Genomic DNA, 20,405 nt, shown 5'->3' with positions numbered 1-20,405 from the left:
TTACTACTACCAAATACCTTCTGTGAATACCAAAAGTAGTACGTTTAGGATTTTATCTCAGATTAGTTCTGTGAATCGGCATCTATCTATCTATCTATCTATCTATCTATCTATCTATCTATCTATCTATCTATCTATCTATCTATCTATCTATCTATCTATCTATCTATCTATCTATCTATCTATCTATCTATCTATCTATCTATCTATCTATCTATCTATCTATCTATCCATCGATCGATCGATCGATCGATCGATCGATCGATCGATCGATCGATCGATCGATCTATCGATCTATCTATCTATCTATCTATCTATCTATCTATCTATCTATCTATCTATCTATCTATCTATCTATCTATCTATCTATCTATCTATCTATCTATCTATCTATCTATCTGTCTGTCTGTCTGTCTGTCTGTCTGTCTGTCTGTCTGTCTGTCTTTCTATCTACATAGATAGTGCGTGAATAAGGCAGAGGGAACTGCTGAGACGCATTACGCCACAGCTTAAATACAAAATTGTGCAGAAACAATTCTCGTGGCATCGGTGCCTGTTTGTCAGGTGAAACTGGTGTTGATCTATCTATCTATCTATCTATCTATCTATCTATCTATCTATCTATCTATCTATCTATCTATCTATCTATCTATCTATCTATCTATCTATCTATCTATCTATCTATCTATCTGTCTATCTATCTATCTATCTATCTATCTATCTATCTATCTATATATCTATATCTATATATATACATACATACAAGAATAGTGTGAGAATGTATTTCATCACAAGCGCTTGTTCCAAATACTTCTTTTTAGTCTTCGAAGTACGATATCACAGCCAAACAGCCAACATGGGTTTTGAAACACCGTTTTTTCTTCGGGGCTGTTTAAACACAAAATAAAATACTGACTACAAACGGGTACACAAAACCATTCATCTTAAACCATTTACAGGTAAGTACATGAACCCGCTACAAGTGATGTGTACTCTTCTTTATCAATGTACATGAAACACAGTGCCATATAATGATTTAGTATTGCAGATGAAAACAAATTGTTTTGTATATAAAAGAATTACTTTGCTTAGAAATCTTAAGGAAAAGACAAGAAAATATGTACATAATCTTAAATCGCATATAAATGTAGACTTATGAAAGAACATTGAGCATCACCCTTATGGTCGTTGGCCCCAACCTGGGTATATATAGGGCAGTATTATATTTAGCAAAGAAAGCGAGTGACCCGAAGGGCGTTACATCTCAGTGTATATATTATATTTATATTTGGACATTTGCCAGTGTGTAAATGGGGGTGGAAGACAGTGGCGTAACGAAAGTTGTGGGGGCCCCCCTGTAAAGTAGACAGAGAGGGCCCACTCCCCGAGCCACCACCTACCACTTTTGCAGATGAGGCCCCTTAGAGCTTGAGGGCACATCCTGCACCGAGGGGGCTGCAGGGGCTTATCTTATGCCACTGTGAAGATGCCAGAAATGCCTCCTATTACTGTTATGGAGCTATCTCATTAGGAAAACAACAGACCTACAACTTCGGGCCATAAGACATCCACTTTAACACCAGGTAAAAAACAGATTAAATTAATTTTGCACTGACATAGCAACAATAATTAGCCCATAGTAAGCTTATTCTATTTTGGCCACAGCACAAAGGGGCATATTACCAAGGGCCTTATCGCCGCTTTAGCGGGCATTTTTCCCGCTAAAGCGGCGATAATTTTATCGCCCTATTACCTAGCTGTCGCTAACACCAGTTAGCAACAGCTATTAGGAGATAGCGATCATCTTGGGACCCACTTTGCATGTCAGCGATAATTATCACTAATGACATGCAAAGTGGGCGTGCCAAGATGTTAGCGACTGGAAACTGGCGCTTACATCGCTATCAACTATTACCTACTTTTGGAAATAATCGCGCTAAGCACGATTATCTCCAAAAGCTAACGCCTGCCCAGAGCAGTTCTTAGCCATGTTATATAATAATAAACTTCTTTATTCGGTTTTTTTCACAAATAAAAACCATAAAAGAAACAATTAAAAAATACAGTTTACATTTTGTAAGCAAAAATAGGAGTTCATACTGATACATTAAAAGGAAGGTTTTACAGTCCATTTCATTTCCTCAGTGCGTGATTAAGTAATACTTTTTAAACGATGATTATTATAAGCTTTTCCTGTGCTTCATGATACATTTTAGGAAATTAAGAACATAGTAGCAGACAGACTCAGATTCGAGCATTTGAAGTCTAAGAAATGCCGTCCTACATTGTCTAAGGCACCAACTTCTCAGTGTGGGCAGTAGCCAAATTTTCCTGTGTGCATGATGGAATTTACAGAACAAAATAACGTGTAGGTTAGATTGAATTGATTTCTCATCACAGGGGCAGAAAGGAAAACTTGAGACCCATCCATTATTCATAGGAAAAGCAACCAATCTAAAGAATGTATCCAGTCTGAATCTGGTCAACAGCATTCTGTCATATGTCGTCACCGACAGAGTTAAATACGGCTGGATGCTGTATGTTGTTTGGACCATATTCGCTTGAATGGTCGCGTGTTTCAGCGATTCCGAAGCCATTCTCAATGTCTCTAAATGACGGAGAGCTTGTTGTTTTAGTGCTTTCTTCGGAAAGTTAACTATGGACTCTGGATGGGCATAATATTTCTCGAGACCAAGGTCTTTAAAAAATGTTCTAATATATGAAAGCCATCTTACCTTGGAAGACTTGTCAAGGGCCATTGTATCTGTGATGATGGACTGGGACAAGGCGTTGTTCACAGATGTCCAGATACGCCGCCACAACATCAGCGGTTGGATCTTGATCAAATCCTCCAGGTAGGGAATTCCTAGTTCTAGATGGGAGGCGTAGGTTGAGGTGCCTCTGGGGGTAATTAGAAGAAATATCAGAAAGGCGTTTTCCGCTACTTGAATGGAGCTGGTGTCCGTGTGTCCCCAAACACCCGCTCCATAAAGAGCAATAGCCTGGCATTTGGCACTATAGATCTTCAATAGCTCCACTGGAGCCCTTCTCCCCAATCGTCGAGAGAAACTCATCAGGGCCGCTATTGATCTTTTAAATAGATGGCATCTTGTATCCACTGCTGGCTTCCATGTCAATCGTCCGTCTATCATGATACCAAGGTACGGATACTGGGGAGTAACCTCTAGTTTTTGTTTATCGAGGTGGATCTCCTTTACTCCTTTTTTCTTAGTACCTGCTATCATGACAAACGTTTTCTTGACATTTACTTGTAAATCTAAGCCTCCCATGAATGTTGTGTATCTCTTCAGGGAGCTCTGTAGCTCGCGTGGAGTACGTGCGAGGATGACGGCATCGTCCGCGTAGAGCAGGGCGGGAATCAGGCGCTGTTTTATACGAGGAAGGTCCTGGGCCCCTCTCAACATCTCCCCCTCCAGACCATTGGTGTAGAGTGAGAAGAGAAAGGGGGCCAGGACACATCCTTGCCTGACTCCACGCTCCACTCTGAACGGAGCCGTCAGCTCACCATTCTTCCCAAAACGAACTCTAGCCGAGGCTCCTGAATAAAGCTCCCTTACAAAGTCTAAGAGGGAGGGTTTCACACCCATTTGACTTAGGACCATCCACAGCTTTGAATGCGACACGCAATCAAAAGCTGCGGATAGGTCTACATAGACCATGTAGATCATGTTCTCCTAAGCCTGTGTGTATTTGCCCACTATCAGGCTAAGATTAAGGGCCTGCTATACGGTTCCGAACCCCTCCCGAAAGCCGAATTGGAGGTCAGAGATAATGCCTCTCTCCCCGGCCCATTGCTGAAGACGCTCCAAGATTACTCTCCCCACGACCTTGCCAAGCGAGTCCAGCAATGAGATGGGGCGATAGCACTTCACGTCTTGGCGGTCCCCTTTTTTGAATATTGGGACCATGATGGACCTAGTCCAGGAATTCAAAACCCCCTCATTAGCAGCTGCTATGCATACTCTTGTAAGGATGGGCGCCCAGAGGTCCAGGGTGTATTTAAAGAAGTCGGCTGGGACCCCATCCGGGCCCGGGGCTTTCCCCGTTTTACTTGCTTCCAAGGCCAAAAGCAAGTCGGGTATATCAAAGAGGAGCGGGATAGGGTAATGTACTTTCGGAAGGATGCTCTCAGAGCTGTCAATAGTTGAGCCATTTTCAAAGATCTTGGAAAAATGGGCCACCCAAGTTTCTTCGTCGATGGCTACTTCAATCTTGGGGATGTTATTATCAGTGAGATACGGTGCTCTAACTGTGCGCCAAAAAGCCTCGCTATTTTTAGAAACGGCACTCTTATGCAGGTCTTCCCACAGTTTCTGCTTCCGTTCTTTAGTTTGTTGCTTTCGTTCCCTAATGTATTCACGTCTGAGAGATTGGATTTGTCCCATGTCTCTGGGTTTATTGTGTAGCGCAAGTTTTAATTTAGTGAGGGCTACAGTACAATTGTGATTGAACCACCCTTTCTTGCCGGGTTGCTTGGACTTTAGTTTAGACGAAAGTAGTCCCTTGATTTTCACCAAGATTTGCTTAAAATTGTCTAGGACTTCTTCGTGTTTTACCGAAAAGTCCAAGCATTTGATTATATTAGAATATGCCAGCTTTTTAGTGATTTCACTCGGGTTAATTTTTTCCCATTTTATTGTATATCCATTCTGTTTGCCTAGTTCTACGTTATTCTGAGCGAGAGTATTTACTATTTCTATATTTTGGTGCTTGTAATTAGGTAATTGAAGATGCAACCTCAACGCAGAGTGGTCACTCAGAGAGTTATCAATAACCTGAAAGTCGTTAGCCATCTCTGACAGTCCAGGAGACAAGAAGATGTAATCCACTGTGGTTTGGTGACCTCTGCCCACATAGGTTGGAACTAAGCAACATGAATCCGAGCTTGGGTGGTTTGCAATTTGCAAGTCCAGTTCGGAAAGCACATTGTTTAAGGCGTTCCCCGCCTTGCTATGTGTAAGATGTACTAGTGGGAGGTCGAATTCGTCCACAATCCCACAGCAGCGTGAATTCGCCAGTGGGCACGGGTGAAGGTTGAAATCCCCTCCCCATAATACGTGGTTTGCCCCATGGGTACCTTTCCACAAATAGAGTTAAGTTAGTCTCTCATGAACGTCGCTGAGAAGAGTCATAAATTGATCTTCATCTAAATTATTATAGAAATTAGTCAGAAGAATAGTCTCCTTGTTCGCAAAGGTAAGTAAAAGAATTTGGCAATTGGAGTCAGTATGGATAGTGGTCACTTTTAATTGGTTCAAAGTATTCGCAATGTACGTTGTTAGCCCCTCTTTGGGCCTACCTATTATGCTACGGACCGCTGGGACAATTTTTTTTTAAATCCTTGCAGGTGAAGCTCAGAAGTAGACCATGTCTCCTGCAGACAAATTATATTATATGGTTCCCAAAAATTTTGAGCCCACCCGTCCTCAATCTTGGTGCGCAGACCTGCTACATTCCAAAAGAGAATGGGTATAGATATTGTATCAGATTTTAGTCCTATTTGTTCTGTTGGTGCCGGGGAAGGGTTTGTTATAGAGCTCTGGTGAGGAGCGCTTGGGTTAGCAGGTTCTATATCAGTTGGTGGTCAATCGACCATTTCGAGCCCGCTAAATCTGTTAGTCGTCAGGATATTATACCATGGTTCCCAGCGGGGCGATTCTCTGTATGTCATCCTTTGAATAGGGGGCCTCCATTCTCCCCATCCACCACCCTGCTGACGAGGTCCCACTAGTTGCCATGAGTAATCTTGATCGTAATGTCTAGGGCCCCTTGATATCCAGTATTATGGAAATCAGTGTGTCGAGGAACAGGAGCAGACTATAAGGGATCATAGTCCTGAAAGAAACCCTTCGGTTGTCTTGAGGGGTAGAAGAAAGAGAGTGGTTTGACGCTAATGCCTCCATTTACGTTCGTATCTTCCCAGGAGCAGATATAGTCTGCGATACGAAGGTCCTCAAAGGTAATCAGAATACAGTCCCCGGGGATCGATTTTCTAACTTTACCCACCCATTGAATCCTACGCTCTGACAGGATCCTTCCATTCCAAGTTGGAGGGAGGGGATGATTGTTCTGTAACCAATGTTGTACCTTATTTTTGAGGGACCAACCCGGTTCCGCGTTATTATCCGCAGTTACTGGAACTCCGGTCATGACCGCTACCTACGGCGAGGCCTCGGGTGGTAGATCCACTAGCGGTCTAGCCTCCCCAGCACCTCTAGGGATATTTCTATGAACTTTGGGGACGGGGGATCAGGAACGGATGATTGAGAGGCCAATGTTTTTGATGTTACCTTGTTTATAGCCTTATTTGTAGCCACTAAATTTGGAGCAGGTGAAATTAATGACTGGGAATTTTCTTGTGGCAAGATGGTAGATGCGTTAATCACTATGTTCGGGATAATCTTAGTGGTCGGACGGGAGGATGTTGCAGCTTGGGTTACCTTATTCTGATCTATTACGGGTTTCTGGGGAACATTTAGAGGCTGTATCTGAGAGTGATTTATGTGATTATTTCCCCGTGTGTTTTGAGCCCCTACTGGTTGGTTATGTTGTTGGGATTTCACAAGTTTACCTATCTGCATCTCCAGCTGTGTTAGTCTTGTTTCTATTGGTTGGAAAGAGGATTTAAATAAATCAGCGATCTTCTTTAAGAGCTGTGTGTATTCACCGTCTCCTAGACCCCTATTGGTAGGTAATAAAGTAGGGGATTGTAAGTCAATAAGAGTGGGGGTTTCATGCTCGTTGTGGTGTATTAAAGCGGTGACTACTAGATGTTCTACTCTGGGGGGTGGATTCTGAGGGGCGCTTAAGGTATGATGTAACATATTCAAGCTAGAGTTTACTTGATCATCTTTGCTCTTGCTTAACGCGTCCTCCCGCCTTCCCCTTTCATGAGATTTCTCTAAAGAGGTCGTTTGAGTGGGGGTTTGTGGAAGTAAGTCAGGGGGATCTCTCCAAATCGGTACTTAGCTGCGAATCGGCAAGTTGAGACACGGATAAATCCACATTATTTGGCAGACTTTGCCTCCCACAACTCTCCCTCTCCCCTTCATTGTTTTTCCCTAAAGCGACTGGAGTTCTTGCATCGGCCAGGTTGCCCAGAGAGGATCTCTTGGCAAATGCAAGATCTAGAGATACTCTCTCTTCTATCAGTGATATGCTTTGGTCTATGAATGTATTCGCTTTAATTATAAAATCATCCATAGGACCAAGCAGTTTACCCACGCTGCCCGGGGCCTTGGAGTTCTTCCCTCTGGTCACTACCATATTGCTCAGATAACAATAGAAAAGAGCAGAAGATAAAATATAAATGAGAATAAAAGGGGGATGGCCCAGTCCAGTCTCGACAGTCCTCGAACGGCCTCAAACGGCCCGCTCTTTGCCCGGTCTTCGCCCCGAGCTCCGACCCGCGCGCGTCCCGCGTCGCGGTGGGGCTTACACCAATAAAGTACGTAAAGAAAGGTGGGCGTGGCCGCCGGGGGAAGAGGCACCAGCTGTGCAAGGTGGAGAATGCTGGTCCCCGCAGTCCCCCGGTCGGCTCCTGGCAAAGGTTACACAGAGTAGTCCTCGACCTGGGCTGTCAATCACTGGGAGTGCGTCAGGAATCCGCCGACTGCGGAACCGCTCACACCAGGTTAGTCAGCTTCAGGGAGCATGCAGGGAACAAACGGCCAAAAACGATCCTTCCAGCAGTCAGGTTTGGACGATGAGCGGCACCCGCGAAGCGGGTGGCACGAAAGGTATTAAGGGCTGGAACCAAAGGGCGTGGCCGCCGGGGGAAGAGGCACCAGCTGTGCAAGGTGGAGAATGCTGGTCCTCGCAGTCCCCCGGTCGGCTCCTGGCAAAGGTTACACACAGTAGTCCTCGACCTGGGCTGTCAATCACTGGGAGCGCGTCAGGAATCCGCCGACTGCGGAACCGCTCACACCAGGTTAGTCAGCCTCAGGGAGCATGCAGGGAACAAACGGCCAAAAACGATCCTTCCAGCAGTCAGGTTTGGACGATGAGCGGCACCCCGGCATGTTATCCAAAGGAAGGTGGATAACATGGCTAAGAGCATTGTCACGATAATGCATGAATATCGCTGATTTTTCAGCGATATTCATGCATTTTGCAGGATTTTTACCGCTTTTGAGATAAACCTTGATAATATCAAGGTATCTCAGCGCTAAAAATCGTCGGAGCGCGGCGATGTAATTATAGCCACCAACCATGCATAGCGATAATTATCGCTATTGCTAGGTAATATGTCCCAAAAATAGAAAAACTTTCTCATGTACCCCGGCTGGGAGGTCTGTGGGACTGGCAGGTTTTTGTGCCGGTGGAGGTCTGTGGGACTGGCAGGTTTCTCTGCCTGGGGAGGTCTGTGGGGCCGGAAGGATTCAGAGGTTGAGGAGGTCTGTGGCACTGGCAGATTTCTCTTCATGGAGAGGTCTGTGGAGATGGCAGATTCTGCGCCTGTGGAGGTGTGTGGGACTGGCAGGTTTCTGTGCTTGCGGAGGTCTGTGGGGCTGGCAGGTTTCTGTGCTTGGGGAGGTTTGTGGGGCTGGCAGGTTTCTGTGCCCGGGGAGGTCTGTGGGACTGGCAGGTTTCTGTGCTTGGGGAGGTATGTGGGGCTGGCAGGTTTCTGTGCCCGGGGAGGTCTGTGGGGCTGGCAGGTTTCTGTGCCCGGGGAGGTCAAAGGAACTGGTAGGTTTCTGTGCTTGGGGAGGTCTGTGGGACTGGCAGGATTCTGTGCCTGGGCAGGTCTGTGTGGCTGGCAGGTTTCTCTACTTGGGTAGGTCTGTGGGACTGCCAGTTTTCTCTACCTGGGGAGGTCTGTGGGGCTGGCAAGATTATGTGCTTGGGGAGGTCAGTGGGGCTGTCAGGTTTCTCTGCCTGGAGAGGGCTTTGGAGATGGCAGATTCTGTACCTATGGAAGTCTCTGAGACTTGCAGGTTTCTGTGCTTGTGGAGGTTTGTGGGGCTGGCAAGTTTCTGTGGCCGGGGAGGTCTGTGGGAATGTCAGGTTTCTATGCCCGGGGAGGTCTGTGGGACTGGAAGGTTTCTGTACCCTTGGAGGTCTGTGGGGCTAACTGGTTTCTGCGCCTGAGGAGGTCTGTGGAGCTGGCATGAATCTGTGCTTGGGGAGGTCTGTGGGGCTGGCAGGTTTCTCTGCCTTGAGAGGTCTGTGGGGATGGCAATTTTTGTGCCTGTTGAGGTCTGTGGGACTGGCAGATTTCTGTGCTTGGGTAGGTCTGTGGGGCTGGCAGGTTTCTGTGCTTGGCGAGGTCTGTGGGACAGGCAGGTTTCTGTGCCCTGGGAGGTCTGTAGGGCTAACAGGTTTTTGTGCTTGGGGAGGTCAGTGGGACTGGCAGGTTTCTCTGCCTGGAGAGGTCAGTGGGACTGGTAGGATTTTCTGCCTGGAGAGGTCTGTGGGACTGGCAGGTTTCTCTGCTGGGGAGGTCTTTGGGACTGGCAGATTTCTCTGCCTTGGGAGGTCTGTGGGGCTTGTAGGATTCTGTGCTTGGGGAGTTCTGTGGGGCTGGCAGGTCTCTCTGCCTGGAGAGGTCTGTGGGGATAGCGTATTCTGTGCCTGTGGAGGTCTTTGGGACTGGTAGGTTTCTGTGCTCGGGCAGGTCTATAGGGCTGATAGGTTTACATGCTTGGGAAGGTCTGTGGGTCTGGCAGGTTTTTGTGCCCCTGGAGGTCTGTGGGACAGGCAGGTTTCTGTGCACTAGGAGGTCTGTTGGGCTAAAGGATTTCTGTGCTTGGGGAGGTCAGTGGGACTGGCTGATTTCTCTGCCTAAGGAGGTCTGTAGAACTGGCAGGTTTTTGTTTCTGGGGAGGTCTGTGGGGCTGGCAGGTTTCTCTGCGTGGAGAGGTCTGTGAGACTGGCAGGATTCTCTGCCTGGGGAAGTCTGTGGGACTGGCAGGTTTCTCTGCCTGGGGAGGTCTGTGGGACTGGCAGGTTTCACTGCCTGGGCAAGTCTCTGGGACTGGCAGGTTTCTCTGCCTGGTGAAGTCTAAGGGACTGTCAGGTGTCTCTGCCTGGGGAGGTCTGTGGGACTGGCAGGTTCCTGTGCCTGTGTAGGTTTGTAGGGCTGGCAGGTTTCTGTGCTTGGGAGGTCTGTGGGGCTGGCATATTTCTGTGCCTGGGGAGGTCTATGGGGCTGGCAGGTTTCTGTGCCCGTAGAGGTCTTTGGGAATGGTAGATTTCTGTGCCTGGGGAGGTCTGTGGGGCTGGCAGGTTTCCGTTACCAGAGAGGTCTGTGGGGCTGGCAGTTGTCTGTGCCCAGAGAGGTCTGTGGGACTGGCAGGTTTCTCTGCCTGGGGAGGTCATTAGGACTGGCAGATTTCTCTGCCTGGGGAGGTCTGTGGGGCTGGCAGGACTCTGTGCTTGGGGAGGCCTTTGGCGCTGGCAGGTTTCTCTGCCTAGAGAGGTCTGTGGGGATGGCAGATTTCTGTGCCTGTGTAGGTCTGTGAGACTGGCAGGTTTCTGTGCCTGGGGAGGTCTGTGGGACTCGCAGGTTTCTGTGCCCGAGGAGGTCAATGGAACTGGCAGGTTACTGTGCTTGGGGAGGTATGTGGGACTGGCAGGTTTCTGTACCCTGGGAGGTCTGTGGGGCTGACAGGTTTCTGTGCTTGAGAGATCTGTGGGACTGGCAGGTTTCTGTGCCTGGGGAGGCCTCTGGGGCAGGCAGGTCTCTCTGCATGGGGAGGTCTATGGGACAGACAGGTTACTTTGCCTGGGAGGGTTGTGGGCCTAGCAGGATTCTGTGTATGGGAGGTCTGTGAGGCTGGCAGGTTTCTCTGCCTGGAGAGGTCTGTGGGTATGGCAGACTCTGTGCCTGTGGAGGTCTGTGGGACTGGCAGGTTTCAGTGCTTGGGGTGGTCTGTGGGGATGGCAGGTTTCTTTGCCCGGGGAGGTCTGTGGAACTTGCAGGTTTCTGTGCTTGGGGAGGTCTGTGGGGCTAGCACGTTTCTGTGCCTGGGGAGATCTGCTGGACTGGCTGGATTCTGTGCCCTGGGAGGTCTGTGGGGCTAACAAGTTTCAGGGCCTGGGATGGTCAGTGGGACTGGCAGGTTTCTGTGCCTGGAGAGGTCAGTGGGACTGGCAGGATTCTCTGCCTGGAGAGGTCTGTGGGACTGGCAGGTTTCTCTGCCTGGAGATATCTGTGGGGATGTCAGATTCTGTGCCTGTGGAGGTCTGTGGGAATGGCAGGTTTCTATGCTTTAGCAGGTCTATGGGGCTGGCATGTTTCTGTGCTTGGAAAGGTCGGTGGGTCTTTAAGGATTATGTGTCTGCAGAGGTCTGTGGGACTGGCAGGGTTCTGTGCCCTAGGAGGTCTGTTGGGCTACCAGATTTCTCGGCTGGAGAGGTCAGTGAGACTGGCTTAATTCTCTGCCTAAGGAGGTCTGTGGGACTGGCAGGTTTATGTGCCTGGCGAGGTCTGTGGGGCTGGCAGGTTTCTCTGCCTGGAGAGGTCTGTGAGACTGGCAGGATTCTCTGCCTGGAGAGGTCTGTGGGACTGGCAAGTTTCTCTGCCTGGGGAAGTCTGTGAGACTGGCGGGATGTATGTGGGACTGGCAGGTTTCTCTGCCTGGGGAAGTCTGTGGGACTGGCATGTTTTTCTGCCTGGGGAGGTCTGTGGAACTGGCAGGCTTCTGTGCCTGTGAAGGTCTGTGGGACTGGCAGGTTTCTGTGATTGGGGAGGTCAATGGAACTGGCAGGTTTCTGTGATTGGGGAGGTCTATGGGACTGGCAGATTTCTGTACCCTGGGAGGTCTGTGGGGCTCTGTGCTTGGGCAGGTCAATGGGGCTGACAGGTTTCTGTGCTTGGGGAGGTTAGTGGGACTGCCAGGTTTCTGTTCCTGTGGAGGTCTGTGGGACTGGCAGGTTTCTGTGCCCTAGGAGGTCTGTTAGGCTGGCAGGTTTCTCTGCCTGGAGAGGTCTGTGAGACCAGCAGTTTTCTCTGCCTGGAGAGGTCTGTGGGACTGGAAAGTTTCTCTGCCTGGGGAAGTCTGTGAGACTGGCAGGTTTCTCTGCCTGGGGAGGTGTGTGGGACTGGCAGGTTTCTCTGCCTGGGGATGTCTGTGGGACTGGCTGGTTTCTATGCCTGGGGAAGTCTGTGGGACTGGCAGGATTCTTTGCCTGGAGATGTCTGTGGGGATTGCAGATTTCTGTGCCCGGGGAGGTCTGTGCGGCTGGCTGGTTTCTGTGCCCAGGGAGGTCTGTGAGGCTGGCAGGTGTCTGTGCCCAGAGAGGTCTGTGGGGCTGGCAGGTTTCTGTGCCCAGAGAGGTCTTTGGGACTGGCAGGTTTCTGTGCCTGGGGAGGTCTGTGGGACTAGCAGGTTTTTCTGCCTGGGTAGTCTGTGGGGTTGGCAGGATTCTGTGCTTGGGGAGGTCGGTGGGTCTTTAAGGATTATGTGTCTGCAGAGGTCTATGGGACTGGCACGTTTCTGTGCTTTGGCAGGTCTATGGGGCTGGCATGTTTCTGTGCTTGGGGAGGTCGGTGGGTCTTTAAGGATTATGTGTCTGCAGAGGTCTGTGGGACTGGCAGGGTTCTGTGCCCTAGGAGGTCTGTTGGGCTAACAGATTTCTCTGCCTGTTGGGCTAACAGATTTCTCTGCCTGGGTGGAGTTCCACGCCTCCACGTAGCACCTGGACTTCCTGTTTCTTGCTCCTCCCCCTCATTCGGCTCCTCGAGGGTGATGGCGCTGGAGGTGATTCATGGCGTTCTCAGCGGTGGCTGCGGTGTCCGAGCAGATTGAAGTGCAGGATTTGCGCCTGGGTTTCTGACGCGCTGTAAACGCTGTGGAGCGGTAGCGAAATCACGAAGGAAGGACGTGCTCCCCCAAAGGTATATGCCCTCAAGAGAAGTTGCTTGAAAGTGCATGCCATGGAGAGGCTGTGCGTCTATCGAAGAGAGACATTCTTGCTAAAATTACGAAGGCAGAAGTTTTCAGAGGTGCTCATACCATTGGAAGCAATGCGATACAATGTTGAACCTGTTATTAGTCAACGCTGAGCACGGTATTTTTATTGGGACCTGTTGGCTATTCCTGGAAAAACGCTTTTCAGTGCTACAGCGTCTTAAAGCTTTTTCGGAGGCTGGGTTTGGAAACATTATTATCTCGGAGTGGAGTAGCAAGTATTTAGGAGTCGGCGGGGAAAAAAACTATAAGTCCCAGCATTCCCAGTGATCTGAGAAGTCATTGGTCCTTCTGATTTTGATTACTCTGCCCCGCTGCTTCCACTACATAGTTTTGTACTGAAATTGCTGTGTGGTCAAGGCTTCGAATAATTTGGGGTCCTGCCAGTGATTGAAAATATCGTGAATTATCGTGTATCACAAGTCCTAGCATTTTTGACGCCCTGGCTTTCCTTGGTATCTACTAGATCGATTCTGCTCTGGTTGAAGATTGAGGGTCAGAGACTTTGAGGTGAGAATACTTCCTCTTGTTATCTGATTATGGGCAAGCAATTGATGGCTAAGACCAGGGCGATAAAAAGACGACAACAACTGAAAGATAAATCAGAAAAAGCTAAACTGGCAGGATCTGTTACAGAGAAGGAAAACTCTTCTGCTGAAAATTCGGAGAGCTCTAAAGAGGGTGAAAACAATCTCCCGAGTGGTAACATAATACTGGCTCGTCAACAAGATCTCGGTAACCCCATTATTAGCAAGGGGAAGGAGGTATTAGAGTTGCCTGTGGCTGGATTGGATATGGCCTTTTCAAGTTTAGTAGAAAAATCACCAGGAATGGTACAAGGTGCGAATTCTACAGTGGCACATGATCCACAGGTACCTAAAGAGGCCCTGGCAATTTCTACTTCTAAGGTGTCTAAACAATTTTCGTTATTCGAGCGGAAGGGCACAGCGCATATTACTACTAATACAGTCGGGACCCGGGCAACTTCGCCAGGGGCCCCAGCCCCCTTAAATTTTACGGATTCAACTACGTCAACCAGTAATGTAGTCAACTTAATAGATTCTTCGTCCTTAGATGTAAAAACTGCATTTTTGAGTTAGAATGAAGTCTCAACTTTTCCTTCTACTGCTGTTCCTACTGTCGTATCTTCTACCTTGCCACAATCTAAATTAGATCTGAATGACGATGCTATGGCACATGCAATGGCACAGAGCCCGATTTTGGAGATGGACACTAAGACTACTGGGGACTTTCAAATCTCAGTGAAAGACATGTTAAACCTGATATTAGGTGAAATAAGAGAGATGAAGCAATTTCAAAAGGCTGAACTGGCAGTAATTAGCAATCGGTTGGACAAAATAGAAGACTCAATGGCTTCTTTTACAACTCGATTTCACGAATCCGAGACTAGAATTTCAGGGCTGGAGGATAATATGACTACTATGCAGAAGGAGGTGTCTACTATTTGCAAATCTTCAAAAGCCTTTGAAATTAAATTGGATGAGCTAGAAAATTACAATAGAAGGTCAAACCTTCGAGTGGTGGGCGTGCCAGAGAATATTGAAGGCTCGGATATGATGCAATGGATTACTTCCTTCTTTTCTCGAGAGGTAATCCCTGAGTTCAAGGGAGACCTAACAATTACACGCGCGCACCGAGTTCCAGCTCGTCCATTTCCTAACTCCCCATTTCTTCGGACAATTATTGTTAACTTTACTGATGTACGTGTCAAAGAGGCAATTCTATAACAGGCCTTTAAGCAAAGACAATTTCTTGCCAATCCTACTACTAAATGTCGGATTTTCTCCGATATGTCGGCCGCTGCTGCTAAACGGAGAAAAGATTTTGTAAAGATTCTGCAATTATTTAAGGACAAGGGTGTTCAAGCTTCAATGACACAGCAGGCAAAGTTAAAAGTTTTGATAAAAGGCAAATTCTACTCGTTCAGTGATGTAGATGAGGCACGTGAGATGCTTAACCAGTTGGCGCAGAGTTAAGCCCAAATAAGACATTGATGTAACTAGATATGATTGTGGGGGGGGAGGATAGGTGAGGAACAGGGGGATCACAGGGTCAGAGGCGCAACAACAAGGCACCTCGATGAGAGGGGTGAGTGTCAGGTGGCCAGCGTGGGGAGGAGGTGAAGGTGTAGTGCAGGGCCACAGGGCTAGGTGCTGGAGGGGAGCACCTGAGGTGGGGAGTGGGGTGGGGGGAGGGGAAAAAAGGAAAAAATTGAAGTTCTTGTTGGATTTTGATGGGAAAATAAGTTGGCAAGATGTGTGTTTTAATGAATTATCAATGATTTATATATATGCCTATTGTGGGGCTTAGAGTGATTTCTTTTAACGTTAATGGGCTGAATAATCGGAAAAAAATGCGAGCAATTGAACTCTGGACTAAGTCTGAGCGACCAGCTGTTGTATTGCTCCAAGAAACTCATATTTCTACTGCCAAAATTAACTCCTTCTCTATGTTCAAAACCTGGTCGTCATATAGAGGGTTTTCATGCGCTCAAGAATCTAAAAGTGGGGTCGCTATTTTTCTAAATCAGAATCTAGATGCAGAAATTATCCAGTTTGAACATGGAGGGGCAGGGCGGTGGTGCTGGGTCACGTGCTTAATAAAAAATAGGAGAAGACCAATTACTTTTGTCAGTTTTTATGCCCCAGTGGAAGACCGTGCCCCAATCTATGATGAGTTATTTCAATCTTTGTTGTTAGTCAGGGGGGACATAGTGATAGGTGGTGATTTTAATATCCTTATGGATATAAAATTAGATTCCCCTGGTGTGTCGAGGAAACAATCTAAACCAAAATCAAGAAGGTCCATCATGCAGAATATATCTTTATTAGATCTCTGTGACCCATGGCGTACCAAATTTCCACAGAAAAAAGAATTCACTTGTTGGTCTGGGAGACACAGATCCTCGTCCCGATTAGATTTTTTTCTGGCTTCAAGGTTATTAAAATTTACCTATCAAAAATCTTTTCATAATGGTTTTTCAGACCACGCAATGTTGTTAATTGAATTTGAAGTAGGCGAAGAAGTTAAGTCTTCTAAAAGATGGATATTTAATAAAAAGTATCTGCAGGATAATAATTGGATCTCTTTCTTAAAAATTGAAATTGCCGAGTTTATCACACGTAATTTAGATACAGCCCCACTCCATATTGTGTGGGACTCATTAAAAGCTTTTATTCGTGGTATCATAATCAGTAAAGATGCAGAAGAATGGCGTACTATTAAACAAACTAAGACCTTACTTTACCAAAAAATCCATTCACTTACTATGCTGCGGCAAGTTAATCCTTCTAGGGCCCGATGTAGGTCGGTCGGTAACGGCCGAAAATCGGTATTTTCGGCCGTTACCGACCGGTATTTAGTAAATGGTATGAAGGGCCCAGAATTTTACAGATTCGGTAAATTTACCGATCGGTAAATTTACAGAATCTGTAAAATACCGAATCGGTATTTATACCTATTCGGTATTTTTGATATGTAGGTGGGACTCTTCCGAGTCCCACAAGCCTTACAGAATCGGTATTTTACCATGAAATCTAACTTCATGGTAAAAAAACGATTCCGGTGTGCATGCACATGTGTGCATGCACACCTGTGCCATATGACAGGCAGACCTGCCCTTAGGGCAGGTATGCCTGCCACATGGCCCCCGAATCTTTTTTGGGGGTGCTAGAGGGTGTCAAAGTGACACCCCCTGCACCCTTGTCAAAATCGGTATTTACCGATTCGGTAAATACCGACCGGTAATGCCCCATTCATTCCTATGGGCTTCAAAGCCCATAGGAATGAATGGGGCATTACCGGTCGGTATTTACCGAATCGGTAAATACAGATATTTACCGATTCGGTAAAAGGAACATCTGGATGTTCCTACATATCCACCCCTTAGATTTACAGATTTTTAATTACCGAATCGGTAGGATTCGGTAATTAAAAATCGGTAAATCTATTTTACCTACATCTGGGCCCTAGTGATGTACAAAAAAGATTAAGGGCCAGATGTAGGTAGGCTTTTACCGGGTGGTAACGGCCGAAAACCGGTAAAATCGGCCGTTACCGAGGAAATGAGATGTAGGAGGCCGTAAATTACCGATTTTTTTAAATCCGAGTCGGAAACATACCGACTCGGTAAGAATGACCCGGTAAAATTACCGTGTCGGAATCTACCGTATACATAAATACCGAGTTCGTATTTTCCGACTCGGTAAATCAGAAACGGTAAAAATCAGCCTTGGAGATGTAGGTAAGCACAAAAATACCGAATCTGCCGAAAAACGGTATTTTTAAGTCGGTATTTACCATGCATTGAAAGCAGGTGGTAACCAAGGGAGGGCTATAAAAAAAGTCCCAAAATGCACCTCAGGACCCATGATGGCGGCTTTCTACATCATAGCAAGACGGCAGAGACTACAGGCAGCAGGACAGAGAGAATGGCTAAGGGAGGAACAAGTGTACAGGCAGAGGATAACACTGTTCCAACTGACAGAGCCTGAAATACTGCAGAGGTACAGGCTACACCCAGACACCATCAAGCAATTGATCAGGGACCTACACCCTCTCCTGGACCACCCAACACCCAGGGCCCATGCCATCCCACCTCATGTCCAGGTGCTATGTAGCTTACACCTGCTGGCCTCAGGGAGCTACCAGAGTGTGATAGCTGTAGTGGGTGGCGTGTCCCAGGGCTGCCTGTCCCGCTTCTTCAGGAGGTTTCTTGACGCCATGATGCAGAGGATGGGGCATTATATTAAATTCCCTGTTACACCGGCAGAATTAGCCAAAACCAAGACTGACTTTTATCAACTGGCACACTTCCCTCACGTGATCGGCTGCATCGATGGCACCCACGTCCCACTCTGTCCACCTGCAGCCACAGAGCACATATACAGGAATCGCAAATCGACGCACTCCATCAACGTCCAGGTCATATGTAATGCAGGTAACCTCATCACTGACATCGTAGCCAAGTTCCCCGGAAGTACCCATGATTCATACATATTCCAGAATAGTGGAATATACACACGCCTACTTGCCGGAGAATTTGGAAATGGATACCTGCTAGGTAAATCACATTGACACACCCTGACACTCACATTAGATCTACGTCTCAAGTACTTGCAATTAATGTCTATCTTTCTCCCCCTAGGCGACAGTGCATATGCCCTGCGGTCCTTCGTGCTCACTCCCTACCTCAACCCATCCACCAGGAGTGAAAGGCGATACAACTTGGCTCACAGATCCACACGAAACGTAGTTGAGCGCACATTTGGACTCCTAAAGAGCAGGTTTCGCTGCCTCCACAAGAGTGGAGGTGCACGGCAGTACACCCCAATCATCTGCTGCAAAATAATAGCGACCTGTGCAATGTTGCATAATCTCGCCACCAAGCAAGGCACTGAGGTGGAGCTCACATTTCATGAGGACATTGATGACGACCCAGAGGTGGCAGAGCCCCAAGCCACAGTGGCAGCAGCAGCTACAGATGGGAGACTGAGACGGGCAGAGGTTACACAACAATATTTCTGAGTGAGTAAAGAGACACAGGCATGAATGTAACTTTGTGTAAGTAGTTTAATATTCACTACGCCACAGCATTGTTAGCTCACATTGGGCTCACTAATACTAACACTCCATGAGTGTGTTGTCACGGTTAACACCACCGTGACTACAGCCTTGGGTGGAGTGCAAAGTCATTGTTTGTGGCCACGGGCCACAGGGCGGGGCTGCTGTGGCTGTGAATCAATGTCCTCACGCTGGCCTGTCACACTTCCCCCACGCCTGCCACTCCTCCGTAACTCATGCACAGGAGTGCTTGCACCACTCCTGCTGGTGGACCCCTCGCTTTCGGCAGCACAAGTGTCGCCTCCAGTGCCAGTCTGATGCGCGAGCACTAGCTCCATGGCAGAGGTCATCCTGGCCATACCTTCACTTAAATTGTTGCAGCACTGCACTATGGCATCCTGCATCGTGACTGACCGTCTGCACAGCACAGTGGTAGCAGTTGCAAACCTGTTCAGGGCCTTGGTTTGCTGGCGCACATCCACACGGGCCTTGCGTCTCTCCAAATGGTCCCTGTCCAATTTGTCACACAGGACAGTCATGCACTGTGTGATATCTGATATTCCTGACGCCATGGATTGCATACTTTCTGCCATTTCCCCTATGCCCTTGCCTACTGCTTCCAGTTTATTGTTAGTTGTGCGTGCGTGCCTCTGAACCCCCATCATTGCTTTTGCCTGCAGGCGCTGCACCTTCACCATGGTGGCCTCCAGTCCGCAGAAGACACCTTGGACTTGCCGCACATCCTCTACCTCCCGTGGCCGTCGCCCTCGGACACTGGCCCGCGTGACTCTGGGACTGGGCTGCTGCTCGGTGTTGCCTCTGTCCTGTGTGTCACCCTCCACCTCCTCCTCCTCCGATGATGTTTGCAGTATTCTGCGAGGGGGCACATCATGGCTCCTGACTCTTCCCAGCACTGGGGATGGTGATGTGGGGGTGGGTGATAGTTCTGCCGCTCCTGTGTCCTGACTACCAAATAGGAGAGGGGATTGTGGATATTCTGCAGTTGCCTCCTCAGGTATCGGGGCAGCCTGCTCTTGGTCCTGCCCTCCGTGAGATGTGCTAGGTCCGGCTCCTTCCCTCCTCTTCTCTCTGACCTCAGCTGTGCTGCGCTTTGACTCTCCTGTGGACAGACATGGACATTGTGTCAGTAATGTTGTTCACCTGTGTCATGAGATTAAATACACTTCTATTGCACTTTTGCCTGTCTCTCATTTGCCTTTGCTACCTGTCTGTTGCTCCCCTTGCTGCAATGCACGCTGACTGCTCTGAGGTATCTACACATGACTACATTTCCCAGGATGCATTGCAGGACATTAGTTAAACCTGTTGTGGAGTCTGATTTGTCCTGTGAGGGGAATAGGTAAAAGGGTAAATGATAATGTTCCTGCATCTTACCTGGTTTCTTTGCTCCTCTTGCTGAGCTGTCTGCGTCTCCTATTCCGTGTATACATTCCTTCTCAAGGGTTGTTGCGACCATCTCCTCAATGTCGGTGAGTCTGGGGGCTCTGTTTCTTCCGCCTCCTGTAGCAGCACTTTCCTTGCGGTGGGCAGCAAGCTTTTTTTTGGTGATTATGCGGATGTCATACCACCGTTTTTTTAGGTCTTCTAGGTCACGGTGGGTGACACCAATGGCATTTACCTTGCCTTGTATGTCCAACCAGGTGCTGCGCTTGATTGATTCTGCAACATGCAGAGTTTGCTTTCCAAATATTTTCCCATAATGTCTGACAACCTCCGAAATCAGCACCTGCAGTTCCTCCTGGCTGAACTTCTGCTTCCTTTTGCGCTCAGCAGCATCTCTCTGTGCCTCCTGGCTCTCCATCTTGCTGTGTAGTTTGTCTCAGGAAAGCCTGCTCCACACTCTGTCCTCCTGCTCTCCTGACTGTT

The 20,405-nt window shown here is 48.0% G+C and overlaps 2 protein-coding genes across 2 annotated transcripts in view; one reads left to right on the top strand and one right to left on the bottom strand.

Annotated features, from left to right (window-relative positions):
- LOC144772911 (uncharacterized) overlaps positions 1–20,405 on the top strand; it is a 2,519,762-nt gene that overhangs the window by 3,724 nt on the left and 2,495,633 nt on the right. The window lies entirely within an intron of this gene.
- On the bottom strand, positions 14,763–20,349 carry LOC144773150 (uncharacterized). The gene is made up of 3 exons (XM_078658006.1): positions 19,914–20,349; positions 19,102–19,638; positions 14,763–14,791 (listed from the first exon to the last, which is right to left on the bottom strand). Exons 1-3 carry the CDS (start codon positions 20,338–20,340, stop codon positions 14,763–14,765), a joined length of 993 nt encoding a protein of 330 aa, XP_078514132.1. The 5' UTR covers positions 20,341–20,349.

The sequence above is a fragment of the Lissotriton helveticus genome, chromosome 8 (genome assembly GCF_964261635.1).
Source record: "Lissotriton helveticus chromosome 8, aLisHel1.1, whole genome shotgun sequence".
Lineage (NCBI taxonomy): Eukaryota > Metazoa > Chordata > Amphibia > Caudata > Salamandridae > Lissotriton > Lissotriton helveticus.
Note: the sequence above shows the minus strand (reverse complement) of the source record. Positions and strands in the feature narration are given on the sequence as shown.